This window comes from Empidonax traillii, unplaced genomic scaffold, assembly GCF_003031625.1.
Source record: "Empidonax traillii isolate 1590-97213 ecotype Southwest subspecies unplaced genomic scaffold, ASM303162v1 scaffold206:size1282135, whole genome shotgun sequence".
Lineage (NCBI taxonomy): Eukaryota > Metazoa > Chordata > Aves > Passeriformes > Tyrannidae > Empidonax > Empidonax traillii.
Window position 1 is genome coordinate 899,683 of NW_020955399.1, and position 15,448 is coordinate 915,130.

At 40.1% G+C, this 15,448-nt stretch overlaps 1 protein-coding gene across 2 annotated transcripts in view; it reads right to left on the minus strand.

The window, feature by feature from the left end:
- The window catches only part of AKT3 (AKT serine/threonine kinase 3), a 145,811-nt gene extending 131,023 nt beyond the window's left edge, over positions 1-14,788 (minus strand). Inside the window, exons 1-2 of one of the 2 annotated variants that reach the window (XM_027887313.1) lie at positions 14,696-14,788; positions 1,976-2,130 (exon numbers count right to left, since the gene is read on the minus strand). In XM_027887313.1, the coding sequence (XP_027743114.1) occupies positions 1,976-2,021 (46 nt within the window). In that variant the 5' untranslated portion in view covers positions 2,022-2,130; positions 14,696-14,788. Of the gene's footprint in view, positions 1-1,975; positions 2,131-14,372; positions 14,651-14,695 lie in introns of those variants that run through there. The other variant, XM_027887312.1, reaches the window with a different exon arrangement.
- Between the last annotated feature and the right edge of the window lie 660 nt (positions 14,789-15,448).

The window sequence follows — 15,448 nt, forward strand, 5'->3', positions numbered from 1 at the left end:
TGCTTAGAAATTCTTGACATTGTAAAACACACTGCACTTTTCCTTTTGTTTTCAGAAACAATCAAAACAAACACTTTAACCCACCAACAACCAGAGTTAAGTCAGACATAGGAAATTAACGACAACATTAGATCTAAGTAAAAAAAAAAAAAAAAAAAAAAAAAAAAAAAAAAAAAAAAAAAAAAAAAAAAAAAAAAAAAAAAAAAAAAAAAAAAAAAAAAAAAAAAAAAAAAAAAAAAAAAAAAAAAAAAAAAAAAAAAAAAAAAAAAAAAAAAAAAAACACTAGAAACCTACAGTAGCCTTTAGCAAGAAATTAATTTAAAAAAAAACAAACAAACAAACAAAACAAAACAACAACAACAAAAAACACATAAATTCACTCAGTTATTTAAGGAAAAATGCATTTCATGATATGTCTTTAATTAGAAAACAATTACTGACAAAGCTAACATCAAAATGCCAACTCAGTGGGCTTTTCCTCAATTAATAGACAGTAAAACAGCATGAGGAAAAAAACCTTTATTTTACATTTCAGAATTTCAAATATTAAGACATTGAGTTTCACTGTATATTGTCCTTTTCTGGCCCCTGGTGATTAATATATGCATATCCAGTGCTCACAGAGTTGATACCAGGGTGTAACAACAACAATCAATAAGACTTGAAGGAATGGATGTCACATAAAAGAAAATTATTTGGAGCATCCTAATCATTTGAAAGAAATTTATATGAAACAGCTGAAAAAGGAAATCACATCCCCAAACTGAGTAAATAGCAAGATGGGAAGGAAAAATAATTTAAAATTTTATATAGTTCCTGCCACGTAAAATTTTATTTGTAAATACAAGCATATACTCCAAAATAGGAAGTAGGTCTTAAGCTTTGCATAGTTTAGCTCATTTTCATCTACAATACCCATAATGCATCCTGAAATACAATTTATGCAGTCATAATAAAAGAATAACAAACTTATTCTCTAAGTCTCTTGGCTTCTTTGACATTTAATGTCAATCTGCAATAACAAAGCCAATAATGACCTTTGTCTTCACACACTGCTATTGAAACAAAGCACTTCTTTGTAAATTAAAGGGTAATTTTGTATCCACTATTTCAGTCTAAATCTTTCTGGGCTAGAATCACAGAAACTCATGGCTTAAGTCACCTTAAAGTCCAGACCACCTTCTCTCTGCAAGAGAGAATACATTGGGTTTTTTTAAATAATCATATGTGCAACCACAACCTAAAGCAGAGCAGCAAGAAGCATGGAAGATTTCATCCAAAGTTCATTACATGATACGAATGCCAGATATTTCTAGAAGTTTCCCATTCAAAGCTTAACATACAGCAACCTTCCCACATTTGTAAATCACATGGGGACACATTATAAAGTGACATCTCAAGAATGCACAGGAATTCAAAAGTAAGAGAAAATCATAGTTTACACTGGCTTATAATTATTCTTTAATCATATGACTTCCAGGTCTGTGAAGTAATTAGGTGCATGCTGAGCTTTATGCAAGTACTATGTGGATTTTACTAGGACTACTTGCATTTGTAATACAAGCTGAAACACACTGAATGATTTTGGCACGTAGGAACTTTCACACAAAGTATCACATCTGCAGCTGCTTCCAGGCAAGCGTCTACTGCGCACCTGTATTACTACCTCTTCCAGCTGCCATAACAGCCTATTTAGTCTGGTACACAGGTAACAGCAGCTGCAACAGCAAGGTTAAGTGGGAATTACAGAGTCCAACTTCCTCCTTACTGTGAGTTACCCCTATAAACAGAGGCAGTGCTGAGGGTTAAGTATTAAAAACACCAAGGCCTTAATGGCCACTAATTCCATATGGTCAGATTAACTTGCTGCAGACCCGAAGATAAATCAAGAGCCTTCATATGTGTAACCATGTAATACCATTGCACACAGTGCATAACACATCAGAAGAACCTTCCATTAAAAGGTAGAACTTACCCCTCTTCTGTACCCAGCCTTCCTTCACAATGGTAACATCGCTCATGATGACTCCACTCTGAACCCCCAACTCAAAAGAGTATTTCTTTGAGTTATCAGCTTGTCTGTTTGGCTTCTTTTCTGCAGCTCTTCACAATTTCTACTGATGAGTCAGCCTGGAAGGAAATATTAGAGAAAGCATTTAAGTCTTTTCTGTTTTTCTCACTTGACAGCCAACAAAAAAAGTCTTTGTTGATATATTTCACTGACTGAGCTCATATTAAAAATCTGCCTTTTTTTTTAATTAACCATATAACAGAATCATGTTTTTAGTCTTACAGCACATTTTCCACAAACACTGCAACACTAAAAAGCAGCAGAATGTGTTAAATTTTAAGTCATACGGTACTTTTATAAAATGCGCACAACAGAATTCTCTCCCACTAATGCACAGGATGCTCTTATATTAAAGGCTGCTGGTTCTGATCCACAGGTCCAACTCTGAACATACAGGAGCTTTACCCATTCCAACATTTGTCCGAATCTATGCAATGGACAAGTGGTTCCTCTATTATGGGTACATTGATCATATCAAGAGTGCAAGAAAGTGAAAAGAAAAGTCCTGTAAAGAAGTTTAAAAAGCAAAGCTTTAAGTATTACGGAAACAGCTATTTTCTTAATTGTTAAAAAAATGTAGTAACCAGTTTGCAAACTACGTAATTAGGTTTTTAATGTTTTATTTAAAAAAAAAAAAAAAAGAAAAAAAAAAGGTAAAGACTACAGAATTACAACATTCTTCCTACTTCCACTATCACTTCCTTATAGCCAATACAAATCCTTAACTTACAGGAGTTTTTAAAAAATCATCAGAATCTCCAAGTACACAAGCCAGAAAAAAACAAACCGATGTTTAGCTTATGAAAAGAAGGAGCACACATTCTCTCAAAGTTTTAAGCCAGGCAGTGACAGGAGTGCTCTTTCCCCTACAAAGCTCAGCTTGCAGGACACAAAAGGGAAGTTAGTCCTGGAACAGGACATACCACGCTATGAAGCCGCAACTCTCTCTTTTGACCACCACATTCCCAGAGTACCTAACAGCTGTGAAGAAGAGATAAATAGCACTAAAATCAAGTAGGAAGAGATGCCAGAGGGCAGGAGAGGTTTCCTTTTGGTAGCAAACTGCCTTTCCCCTCCATCCTTCAAAACAAACAGAAGCACTCAAATTATGCTCAAAAGGGTGGGAAAACAAGAAACGGGATTTTTCTAATAGTGGAGGAACACCCTTCTACAGCTGTAAACACAGGAGCATGCATGTACACAGTGCCAGCACGGACCTACAGACAAGTTCAGTGTATGAAATGCAGCCCATACATATCCATTTAGTAGACTGACCAACAAATGTAAACACAATAGAAACAAATCTGTCTGTGCTAGAAGCTATCTCTGCAACAAACTAATGAAGAGAGGACTGGCAAATAAGCTGGTTTAAAGCTATCAATTACAAGCTAAAAACTGAACTATTACTGACATGCAGGTTATTTCTTATTTATCATTTGAAGAATGTGTATTTGCACCACACAGCAGCTAGATGGAAGGCTACTTCTGTATGGATGCTGTAATATGCAAAATAAAACTTGTTATGAGTATTTTTTTCAAGTGGTATGCAACAAAAAAATACAGTACAACCTGACCTTACAGAAACACTTGCACGTCCATTTCAGTCCTGCTTTCACTGAACTATTTTTTTAAACACACAGTATTTCGGCTGCATAAAACCACAATGCTAAACTTGTTAATACTGCAAAGTTTAAGCAGCATTGACCACAGTATCTCTAAGGCACCCCCATGGCACTGGCAGATATGACAGTAAGACCTGTGCAGGTGACACACAACCTTTTGCATTGGCATCATACCCTGTTGTCTCTAGAAGGACACCGGACACTCATGTCCATGCAACCACACTCTCCCTTAAGACTTAAATACTGTTTAAGCTTTCATAAGAGTTAAAAGAAAATGTTATATACAAGTTTTTGGAAGGACATGAAACTGCTTTACTGATATTAATTGATCTGACTAACTGTAGCTGTTAAAACATCATATTATATGCAAGCCGGTAGGGCAGAAATAACCAGAGCATACATTTCAATATCCTTCACCTTACTAGTGTGAGAGCTAATTTCTGGTTCATATGTTATCAGAACTTTTGTTTGCATGCTTCAAACGAGATAAGCAAGTCTATCAGCTGTGCATGAAAAGAGATCTGACAGATTAAGACATGTGCCTGAAAGCAGGCTGCTGTTTTGCTGTTCTGGATCACTGCAGCACAGTATCAGCTCTTATTACAAACACATAAATCTTTACAAAACCCAGAGGTGGGTGTCAAACAACTGTGACCTAGGAGGAGCTGTTCTGTGAAGGAAGTGTAGGCACATCAGTTTCCAAATACCCAGCTTAAGTTCAGTTTTCTACAAGACTTTCACTGCACACTTAGAGCAGCGAACACAATTGAATTTTCTTTTTCCAGCTATAAAGACACATGGGCTGGTATATCTGCACTATGTTTTACCCTTTTGGCAAATTTTAAGTCCTTTTCAATTTTGGTGTGCACTTGTGAAAAGTGAAATAATTTATTGTTATTGGTAGAGACACAGCAATAAGAAATTAACCTCTGTACTAAGGAGCAATAATCTTGTCTGCCCACATACTGATCATTCATGTAAACATACTGATCAATCAATTCATTATTTCAGTAGATACACAGTTTTTATGAATTTAGGTTTGAAGCTCTCTATTTACCCACTGATTTAGAGTTACACAATGAAAATTTGTTCTATGATGACATGATTTTCATGTTAGTGTCCCACCAACCTCCAGTGTATGTCTGTAGACTTGCATGCCACCCATCACGTGTACTACTTCACTGAATTTTGAACAAAATCCCCCAAAGTACAAAAATCACATATATATGGTGACAAAATTAACCAAATTATCTCCAATTCAGCTTCACAATATTACCAGAAACAACTTCAGAATTATCAAGTTTTATGGTTGTACTGATTGCTCCATTAATGGGTAATTAAAAGTCAAGCTGAATTACATAGGAAGCTAAAGGAGATAAATCAAAGAACTAAAGGACTAATGAAAATAAAGGTTCTATGTTCACACTACGCTTTCAAGAAGCCATTTGCGAGCATCTGTCATATTACCCCTTAATAAATTCCTTTGAGGTTTTCTAAAAGCTGTACTCCTTTACTCTGAAAGTCACTCAGCAAAGCTCCAGAAGAGCAGAATTTTAGGAAATACTTATCATAACAATAACTGACCTTAATGAAAAATAGTCATACAGAAACCTTTCTTGAAGATGTACTAAATAATTGTGTATAAATGTAAAGAAACTGTCTGAAACACATGGAACAAGAACTCTCATATGAAAATAGTATTTCAACCATAGTTTAAACACTTCAAGAAGAAATGTTTATTCTGCACATCTGGCATAGAATTTAAACACTAGTTAGCAATCAACTCTGCTCTCCCAATGCACTTCAAGTTTCAGCAGCTGGTATGTAGTAATTTTTACAGTTTACCTTACTACTTTATAGGATGAACCCACCGAAACAGGGGAAAAATATATAAGAACTGAAGTTGAAGACATTTTGCATTCCAGATGTTTCCTACAGGGAAGAACTTCATTTGGACTTTTATATCTTCCAGCAACTAAAGAACAAGTTGGATAGTTTTTGATATCCTGCAGGTTATCAGACAGAACTTGGATGGAAGACACTTTTCCAACAGTATATTGTATGTATTCTGCATACAGTATCAGACAATCATGTATATGCATAATACATACAACAATCTACTTTCTGCACTGATGCAGGCATAAAAATTTACTCCATTACAGTCAGTGATGTGAAGAATTTAGGGATACAGTTTACTGGTGGACTTGGCAGTTAATGGTTGGACTCAATCTTACAGGTCTTTTCCAACCCAAGAGATTCTATGATTCTATGTATACACCTGCTGGTTTGGGTGGTTTTTTTTAATCTCATAAAAAATGTAAAACTTTTCCTTTCTGCTTTGGGAAGTTATTAGGCCACTTCTATAGTGTTAGATAAAACAATTCAGCACATTTCTAAAGAGTTGGTAATATACTTAAAAGTTTCTAGTTGTAGAGGTTGCAAAGGCAACTTTCTGACCAAAGATTAAGCAGAAACTATTACGTGCAACAGAGTTCCAGATCCCTCAGCTAAGGCTCACAGTTTTCCCAAGCTGTGGTAAAAACTCTCCAACACCACCTCAGTTTTCATCTTGCACTTAAAGAATAAGAACAATATGGAGAAGAACCAACTCACTTCATGATGCTACCATATCAGAACTATAAGATCAACAATTAAAATGAGCAATGGACCATTCAGTAGGAAGACGGCTTTTCCTCAACTTCTGCTTTAAAATTCAAGGAGGCTCTCATGCCCACCACAGCAGTCAGGTACCTACACAGACATTGCAGATGGTTAGAAGGAATGAAATCCCTTCCAAACAAAAGAACTATAATCTGTGGTTCAGGTCTACACTCAACAACCAGTACGTGCAAGGGAATTGTCACTGAGATTCATAAGAACAGACAACACTCCCTTGGAATCTGGGCATCTTCCCATTTCCCCCACGACAAGAGACAGCTGAGTAAAGAAGACAGCACCCATAAATTCAGTGTAAATTGTATGATTCAGGTCTCTGTTGTAAGAACTTTCATAAACACAGGCTTCTACTTTCAACAATTTTGGAGCTGAGAAAAAACAGATACTCTCACATTTACAAACTCAAATTACCACAGAGAACACCAACAGGATCAGTTTCAGTAGTTCCAGAGATGATCCCCATAACTTCTTGTACCATTATCAACAAAATGAATCATCCAACCTTGTCCTCTTAATATATAAGAAAACTACCATTTTCCCTTTTTACAAGTAATCATTTGTTTAGTAAAATGTTTGGGGAAAATCAGCAAGTGAATCTTTCTGATTCACTTTGCCTGACTCACTGAGATTCTTTGGTCCCCCATGCAAGCAGAGCCAAATTTCATCATCCCTATCTCCTTATTTCTCAGAAAGTTAACTGAAAAATTCTGTGCATGCACCCACAAAACACACATCAACAAAAAAAACAGTTCTCAGTCATCCTCTAGTGGCTTTCATCACACAAGCATTTGTTTCCTTGCTTTGGGGGCTTTTTTTTTTTTTTTTTTTTTTTATGTAGCAGATCAAGCTCTTAGGAGGTGTTCTCAAATTTAAGTCTGAATCCTCCAAAACAACCAAGCAGGCTGTAATTGTTTCCAGTGCCGGTTGCAGTCACAGAGCAAGAAATTCAAAAAGAAAAGGCTCTAAACTAAAAACAGAACTGTCTTTAGGAATGGAAGCTGAGATCCAGGTTTTATTTATATGAAAAACGCATGCATATCCTCTTCCCCTGGCAAAGCTGTTATCTAGAAGTCTGGCCAAACAATTAGAAGATATATTGCACATCATCAAAAATTACACAAAAGACTAAGTTGCAGAGATTTCTACAAAACATGCTAAGTCAAAGTAGACCATATTGTTAATGAAAGAATCACATTTAGGTGAGTGCTTTGTCTAAAAAGTATATAGTATTTATACAGACTTTTACAAACTACCTATGGAATTCCAGTTATACTGACTGACCTAAATACTACCATTGTTTAGACTGAGAAAAAGAAATCTCTAAGCCAATAGTATTTAACTTACTAGATATAACTTACCAATATATAACTTACTAGAGCCAATTAAAAATAAAAGTTTTAAAAAATAAACAAGTAAAAAAAAAAATACTGAACCAACACACAAAAAAGGATGAACTAATTTGACAAGACAGAGAAACATAAAAAGGGGATTATTAAAAGAAAATAGATCCTAAATTTATGAAATGGTAATCTTTATGTACACACAATTAAGATGCTTAAAGATAAATACATTCTAAGTAGACACTTTACAGATTTTAAAACAAATATAAAAATTTCCAAGATACGTCCATGCTGGCATTGCAAATACCTTTTAAACTATATTTCATACTAGAAGACTCATTATCTTTAAGAATATTGGTATCAAAAACTTACTCCTAAAAACTTTATTTCCTAAGTTTTGATTTGGAATATTGAGGAGTATAATATGAAAATGGCCTTGCCTACATCTTGTGGTAAGGAAAAACAACATAGTTTAGAAATGATAAATAGCTCTTTTTAAAGCATGCTTACGTGTATGCTCAATATTTTCAGTGTTCTATTTTCACTTTCAGTATGTCAAAAAGCTGCACATAACTAATATATTCTCAAATAAGCCTAGTTAGGAGACTACAGGCATACTGAAATATTAATATACAAATGAGATGTTTTATTTAGATTCTGCATCTGAATAAGTTTATCAGGGAAGAAACTATCATTCTGTATTTCGTTTCCTACTATAATGACAAAGCAAGTTATTTTAAGGGGCAAAGGTATAATTAAAGTAAGGTGAACAAAGCCACCCTTGCCTTTGTTTACCGAGGTATAAAGGAAGTTTCTAAATGTAACTAAATTGTTTTTCTAGAATCCCATGTGAAACATTAACAACCCATTGTTTTGCCTTGTGTTTATTGACAAAAATGCTTTAAATCCTTTCTGTCTCCTCCAATCACATGAAACAATAGCTAAAAAGCAGACAGAAGCAGTGATAAAACTTATTAAAGTACATGTCTGAAATTTAACCAAACAATACATTTCAAGTAGAAAAATTAACGAAAAAATACATTTCAAGAGGGGAGGGCTAAAATTATGCATCAAAAAAAGTTACTAAGACAATAAGCCTGGGAGAGTCTTGAGACTTAAAGGAAGTCAAATCAAGTACTAGCTGAGCTGAGTGTCACAACTATGACAATGTTAATCCACTCAACCCTCCAAAATACATGTAATAAGTTTAACCCACCAAGGATTAATGTAGGAATACTCATTCTCGTCTTTTTTAAACAAAGTTCCTATGCCCTTTAAAAATATAGTTTACAAATTACTCAAGAAGTGAAGAAAAATTAAACTTAAGTTCCACATTTTTATAAACAAACTAAAACTGAGTTTTGATGTCTAAAAGCCTCATAAAAAAAAAAAAAGTAACCTAATTTTCAAAAGTTCAAAGAACCTGGAAAGTCCTACTCATTCTGAAATAAAGGATTTTAAAAGGTATCTTCCAAGAGATACAAAACAAAGTTTCACTAAACTCACATATTTCATTATTTCTATGACAGTAACTTTTCTGCAGCAAAACTTCATATTGTGTATAAAACACCGAGCACACTGAATACCAGAAATATGTCAAATGCTATGAGTAACAAGAAAGTACTGAGAAAAAAGTGTTCTCAAACCCTTAACATAAAAAGATGAGAAAAGTTCAATGACTTGTCTACCAAGCAGCTTTCTTTTAAACTCCTACATAGTAGATTTTATTTATTATCTCTACATTGAACAGATCAAATTCTGAATTGTCTTGCAACAATAGGAATGAACTTTGTGATTTCTTCCTACAGAGCAATCAAACATTGCTGAACCTCCTAACTGTCAAATTCTGACACTGCAACATGACTAGAACATTATCAATTTCTAACCTAAAACCTTTGGACTTTCTTGTTCACCTTCAAAAAGCACTTTTCTCATCAACTGGAGATCTGAATTTCCTAAGGACAGAAGGAATTCTCTACAACGTTAAATGAAGATTGTGTATTTTTCAAGGGTATACTGTTGCTTATACACAGATGTAGAGCTCACTAGACTGAAGGTCTTTGGCAAATGTTATATGGAAAGACAGATTACATGAAACTCACATATACATCCTTAATTCTCTGTCTCAAAGTGTATCAATACATTTAGGAAAGGATATAATAATATCAATAAAAATAATTTCATGAAGCAAGCTGCACCAATTACATATCTCAAAAAAGACACTAAATGCTTAGAGAAGAAAATCAATGTGTGCTCGTAGAAACTGTTTTGCAAGATTACTGGGACTCAACTGAGAAACAATGTATTAATTCTGTGGTGTTAAACCAGCTGTACAAGAAGGTTTTGACTGTTAGACACTGCCATTCCAGAGCTACAAAAAGGCAGTGGTCAGACCTTCATTGATCTCAGTAAAGCTGAAACAGGTTCTTCATCTCTGGTGCTGCTATAGCAGGCACTCAAACAACTTTACCACATGGACAAGGCAGGAAAGTCTGGCAAACCGTGTTGCCAAGTAATTCAAACATGCACATGAAATATTGAGGTCCCAGTTGCATTTTTAAGGGAATTTAAAAATCCTTACTGTTCTTTAGTCAGGATATTACAAAAAAAAATGTCACAGGGCGACAATGTATTCTTAATGCCATGTTTGATCAGTATGACTCACTCTTAGACACTCACATAGAAATACATGGAAAAAGAGGATTGGTTGAGATGGATTCAACATGTATTAATTTATTTAACCTCAACATAACAAGTGTTGACAAAAATAGTAGCAAAAATCAAAGGAACATTTAAAGTGAGCAAAAGTAAGTACATTCACATACCTAAGCCAAAAATGCTTACTCTCCTTGAAAGCAAGATCTAATGTTATTAAACCTTGGGGGATTTTTTTGGAAACACTAACTTTGCCATAGGTTTCTACTGCACCTGAGCAACTTTAATAATAAAAGCAAAAATAATCTGTTTAAAATCCATGGCGTGCATCCAGGCTACCTGAATGTCCCCACTTAACATTGATCTGGAACAAGGACAAAAATGCCATAATCACTTACTACACCCTTGCATATTTTTGCAATCTTTTTATTAGCACATTCTAATTATTTGTCTAAATAAGTTCCCTTTGTAAATTCTCTTCATATAGGTAGCCCAGAATGTTGTTCATATAACTAGTCAAAATAAGCATATAAACCCAAACTTTAAAGATGATATATATTTTTTTTTATGCTAAGTAAAACACTAAAAAGTTAATTTTCACATTCAAAGTTGGATTATTTGCTGGTAGTTTTCTGGGTTGGGTTGAGCTTTTTTGGTTTGCTGGGTTTTGTTTTGGTTTGGGTTTTTTTTGAGGGTATCTATCTTTAACAGAATATTTTTTAAACACTTTGAATCCGCTTTTCAAGTTATTGTATAACTTATCTTTAGAAAGTAATCTTTGCTACACCACACCAACTTGTTCCAAAGAAGAGTAACTAGTGCAACACATCTATTTACCAAGGAGACCCTGTGTTCCTGGGAAGTCTCTTCTGTACAGCAAAGAGGAAAAGTATTGGTGAATAAGCAAGATTCTCACTGAAAACACACCTTTCCTCCCAGGCAATGCAAAACTCTCTGAACTACATGCTGTGCTAGAATGTATCCCCTGTCCCTTCCATGGTATTCTTATTAGGTATATCCTAATGAAATAGAATTCAGGATGACACAGACTAATCTAATATTCTACAATAATTTTAAAGGCCACTTAAATTGGCAAATTTTTACTATGTAAGACAGTATTTACACAAGAAGTGGGTTGTAAATTCCATACAAATACTGAAAATAAAAGCAGCCTTTTAACCTTAAACGAAACTTATGACTGCACAATTTACCTATTTCCTTATTTTTAAATTCCTACTGTGGCTCGCAAGGGGAGTATAGTGCATATTTTGAACAGAATGTTTATTTTATTAGTCGGAAAAAAGAGAATAGAGGGCACAGCTAAAACCCCTACAAAGCATGCAGTTACAGTACGGTGCATTACTTTCATAGTAAAACAATTCATTTATGCATTATCCACATCAAAATGGAAATACAGTACAACAAAGGTTTCACTCAGTGTATATCCATGTCTTTACACTCTCCAATGTGGATTAACACATGCCCAAGCCATAAAAGATGCCAAAGAACTTTGAGTCTCTCTTACAAAACCTGAAGGAAAGACAGGCTACTATGTTACCAAGTCCCCCACACCTGTTGCATTAACAGCACAAAATGAAACTGTAACCACACAGTTACAAGAAACTGTGTCATCCTTATACTAAGCACAGAAATTTCAAATGTATTTCAACACTGACTGTTCTAGTAATGGTTCGTACCTTCCAAAACAATTGAGTATTTCAAAGTTATTTAGCAAATAATACTTTGTGGGTATCGGAATTATTATTCAATAAGTCTCTTTAAACTGGGAAAATGTGTACCCAGAAAGTGAAAGAATACACAATCAGTCGGTGTTACACAAACTCCAAGTAGCCTGAAGGATCTTTCAGTTATTATACAAACTTCAGACACATGTTATTTCAAACTGTAGTAGGAAGTCAAGATATGGTTTCTGAGTAGCATCTTGCAAACAGAAGCTTGGGTTACAAACAACTGCAGAGTTCTAGTAAGTGGTTTGGGGTTAAGGTTGAAAAAAAGCAAAANNNNCATAGAATAAACTGTCTAAAATAAGACAGTCTTGCTAATATTATCTATGTATACACACACACCATCCACTCACAGTAGATAAAAACCATGAGTTATTCAAATATTATGTGCAGCCTTCTAGGAAACAGAGACATTTTCTTATCTCTGAAGTTTTTCTTTGGCCCTTATTTGAACTTGACTTTCTGGCTGCATCCAACCAAAATATATCCACATGGACTATAATTAGCAATCCAATCCAATTAAAGATATTGGGGTCAACTTATAGGTTTCTGCAAAAACAAAACAAAACAAACAAACAAAAAACAAACAGCCCTACAAACAGAATCTTCTTAAGTAGTACACTTACTTCAAAAGTCGAAATAAGGTTACTTCCCTATCTCATGTACAGTCTTTCAATATTCCTACGCAGAACAGCCAGAACTAGCCTATGGAGAAGCTGGCAGAAACAGGAGATCATGTTTAAAATGTTACTTGTCATAAGTTAAGGTCTACCTTTCTGCATGGTTCTTGCCTCGAGAAATAAAGACTTCTAAGCAAAATGCAGGGAACCACATTTCCCTGTTAGCAAAGTTTTAGCAAAATCTAAACGAGCATTAGTAGAAGAGACTGCTGAGTGTTTCTTCAGTACTGAAAAAAGTTGGCTGTGCAGGTATCAGGCACATCATAATTTCTGTAATAAAACTCTTAAACAGAGGCTAAGCGAATTAAGTCTGAGACATGTTTTCATAAAAATGATGAGATGATGTAGATATATTACAAGGAGCCAGTCAACTAATAAGTACATTAAAGAAAAAAAGAAACTAGAATAAAGGTCAAGAGAGATTAAACTGTTTATGCTTTTCAGCCGCAATAAAACAGGATTTCTTTTTTTCATGTTTTAAATAACATATCATGGGAGAACGTGAAGGAAACAGTCCTGGCTATTTCATGCCTCTTGGATTCCCATCCATAAGTAAACTAAGTGGTGCCCATACAGAGCAGCCCCACAGCCTATGAGCCCGGTACTGCTCGTTACATCACGATCATTTGCATTTAAACTACAATATATAGCACTGCGCTCTCGTTCCCGCGGGGTGCCGCGCTGACCTCCCGCCAGACAGACCCCGCGGCGCTCCCGCACCGTTCCGGAGGGGCGGGGATGGCGCACAGGCAGTCCCGGCGCGTCCCCGCACCTACGGAGGGGTGCGCGCGGGAGCGTGCGGCGCTCCCGCCCCGCGGCAGCACCTGTCGGGACCCCGCCCGGGCAGACCCCGCCGCGGGCCCGGCCCGGCCTGGCAGAGCCGCCGGTCGCCTGGGGCAGCCGGCTGCGCATCAACTTTCGCATGCGGGCCGCGGCCTCCATGATGGCCGGGGCGGGCGGGGGCGGGCGGGGGGGCCGGTTTGTTTACTTGCAGCCGGAGCCGCCGGCGGCGGCAGCAGCAGCAGCAGCATCATCATCATCATCATCATCAGCCCTTGTGCGAGGCGCTGCCACCGGCGGCCCGCCGGGCGCGGTGCTATTCTTAGCGCAGGGGCAGCGCGGGCACACGCGCGGCAACACACACGCACGCACACGCTCACGCACAGAAGTTCCCAGCGGATAAATCCCGCGCTACTCCCGGCACCGGCCGCACGGACGCCGAGGCGGGGGCAGCCGGGGAGGGGCGGCGGCCGCCGCCGCGTGGGAACAGCCCCGCGCATCCCGCGCCCTCGGGCAGGCACCCTGCCCCGGCCCCGCCACCCCCTCCCCCGTTACATAACCGCTCCCGCCGGAACGCCCCCGCCCCGCCCTTCCCCACCCCGGCCCCGCGCCCCCGCCGGGGCGACCCCCGCCCCTCCGCCCCGCTCCCGCCCCGCCGCCGGCGCTAGGCCACGGGCGCCCCCGCCCCGCGCTCCCCGCCGCCCCGGCCCCGCCGCGCCGCCGCCACGCATCCCCCCCAGCGCCGAGCGCCCCCGCCGCCGCCCGAGCGCCCCCACCGCCGCCCGGCCCCTCCCGCCCCGTACCTGCAGAGGCGGCGGCGCCGCGGGCGCTGCTGCGGAGCTCGAGGGCGGCGGCGGCAGCTTCGGGGGGAGAAGGGGAGGAAGGGCGCCGCTGCCTCCTCCCCTGTCCCCCCGCCGGGCTCGGTGGTCCCTGACGGCCGGTGTCTCCGCGGGGGCGGGAGGAGGCGGCTCCAGCCCCAGGGCGCTGGCGGCGGCGGCGGCGGCGGCTACATGGAGCTGCGCGCCCCGCTACGCAGGGAGGCGCCCGGGCGGGCAGCGCGGCCGCAGCATCGATGCGCGGGGTCAGGAGGGCGGCGGCGGCGGCGGCTCCCCCCCGGCGCACTCACCCCGGAGCCGCCCGGGCCCCGCTCTCGGCTCCTCCCGCCGCCTCCGCCGGGCTCGTTATTGACTTTCAGGAAAACTCCCGACGTCACCGGCTCCCCCCGAGTGTCTCCCCCTCCGCGGCGGCGGCGGCGGCGGCGGCATCCCCGGCTCTCGCGAGAAGCGCGGCGGGCACGGGGGGGCCGCCAGACAGCGCGGGGGGAGCCAGACAGAGGGGGGCGGCTGAGGTGAGGGTGGGGGGGGCGGCGGCAGGCAGCGAGGGAGGGAGGAGGGAGCGGCGGAGGGAGGAGGGAGGAGGGAGGACGGGGAAGGCGAGGCAGCCTGCCCGCCCGGCGGGCAGGCAGGGGCGGGAGCCGAGCCGAGCCGAGCGGCGTGTCCCGTCCCGCCGCCGGGACGCGAGTGGGAGCGGGAGGATGGATGGATGGATGCAGGCAGGCAGGCAGCAAGGCAGCGGCGTCCGCCGGCACCGGGCGCTGCGACGCACCGCTCCTGGGTTTTTCCTTTCGGCATCGCGGCCCCTCGCCAGCCCCGTGTGCGTGTCCCGGGGTTTGTTCCCTTTGTTCTGCACTCTGCAGTTACACAGCCCCCCTCCATGAGCTTGCCCTGGTACTCGGAGTGGTCCACTGGGCTCTGCAGACTCCTCCAGGAACAGAACTACCAGTTACGCCGCGGGAAGCTGTAATTCATCCTTCGTTGAAGTGTTTAGTGGGTACGCCAGCCTCAGTATTGCTAAATTGTCTGCAGGCTTCGCCTTATCC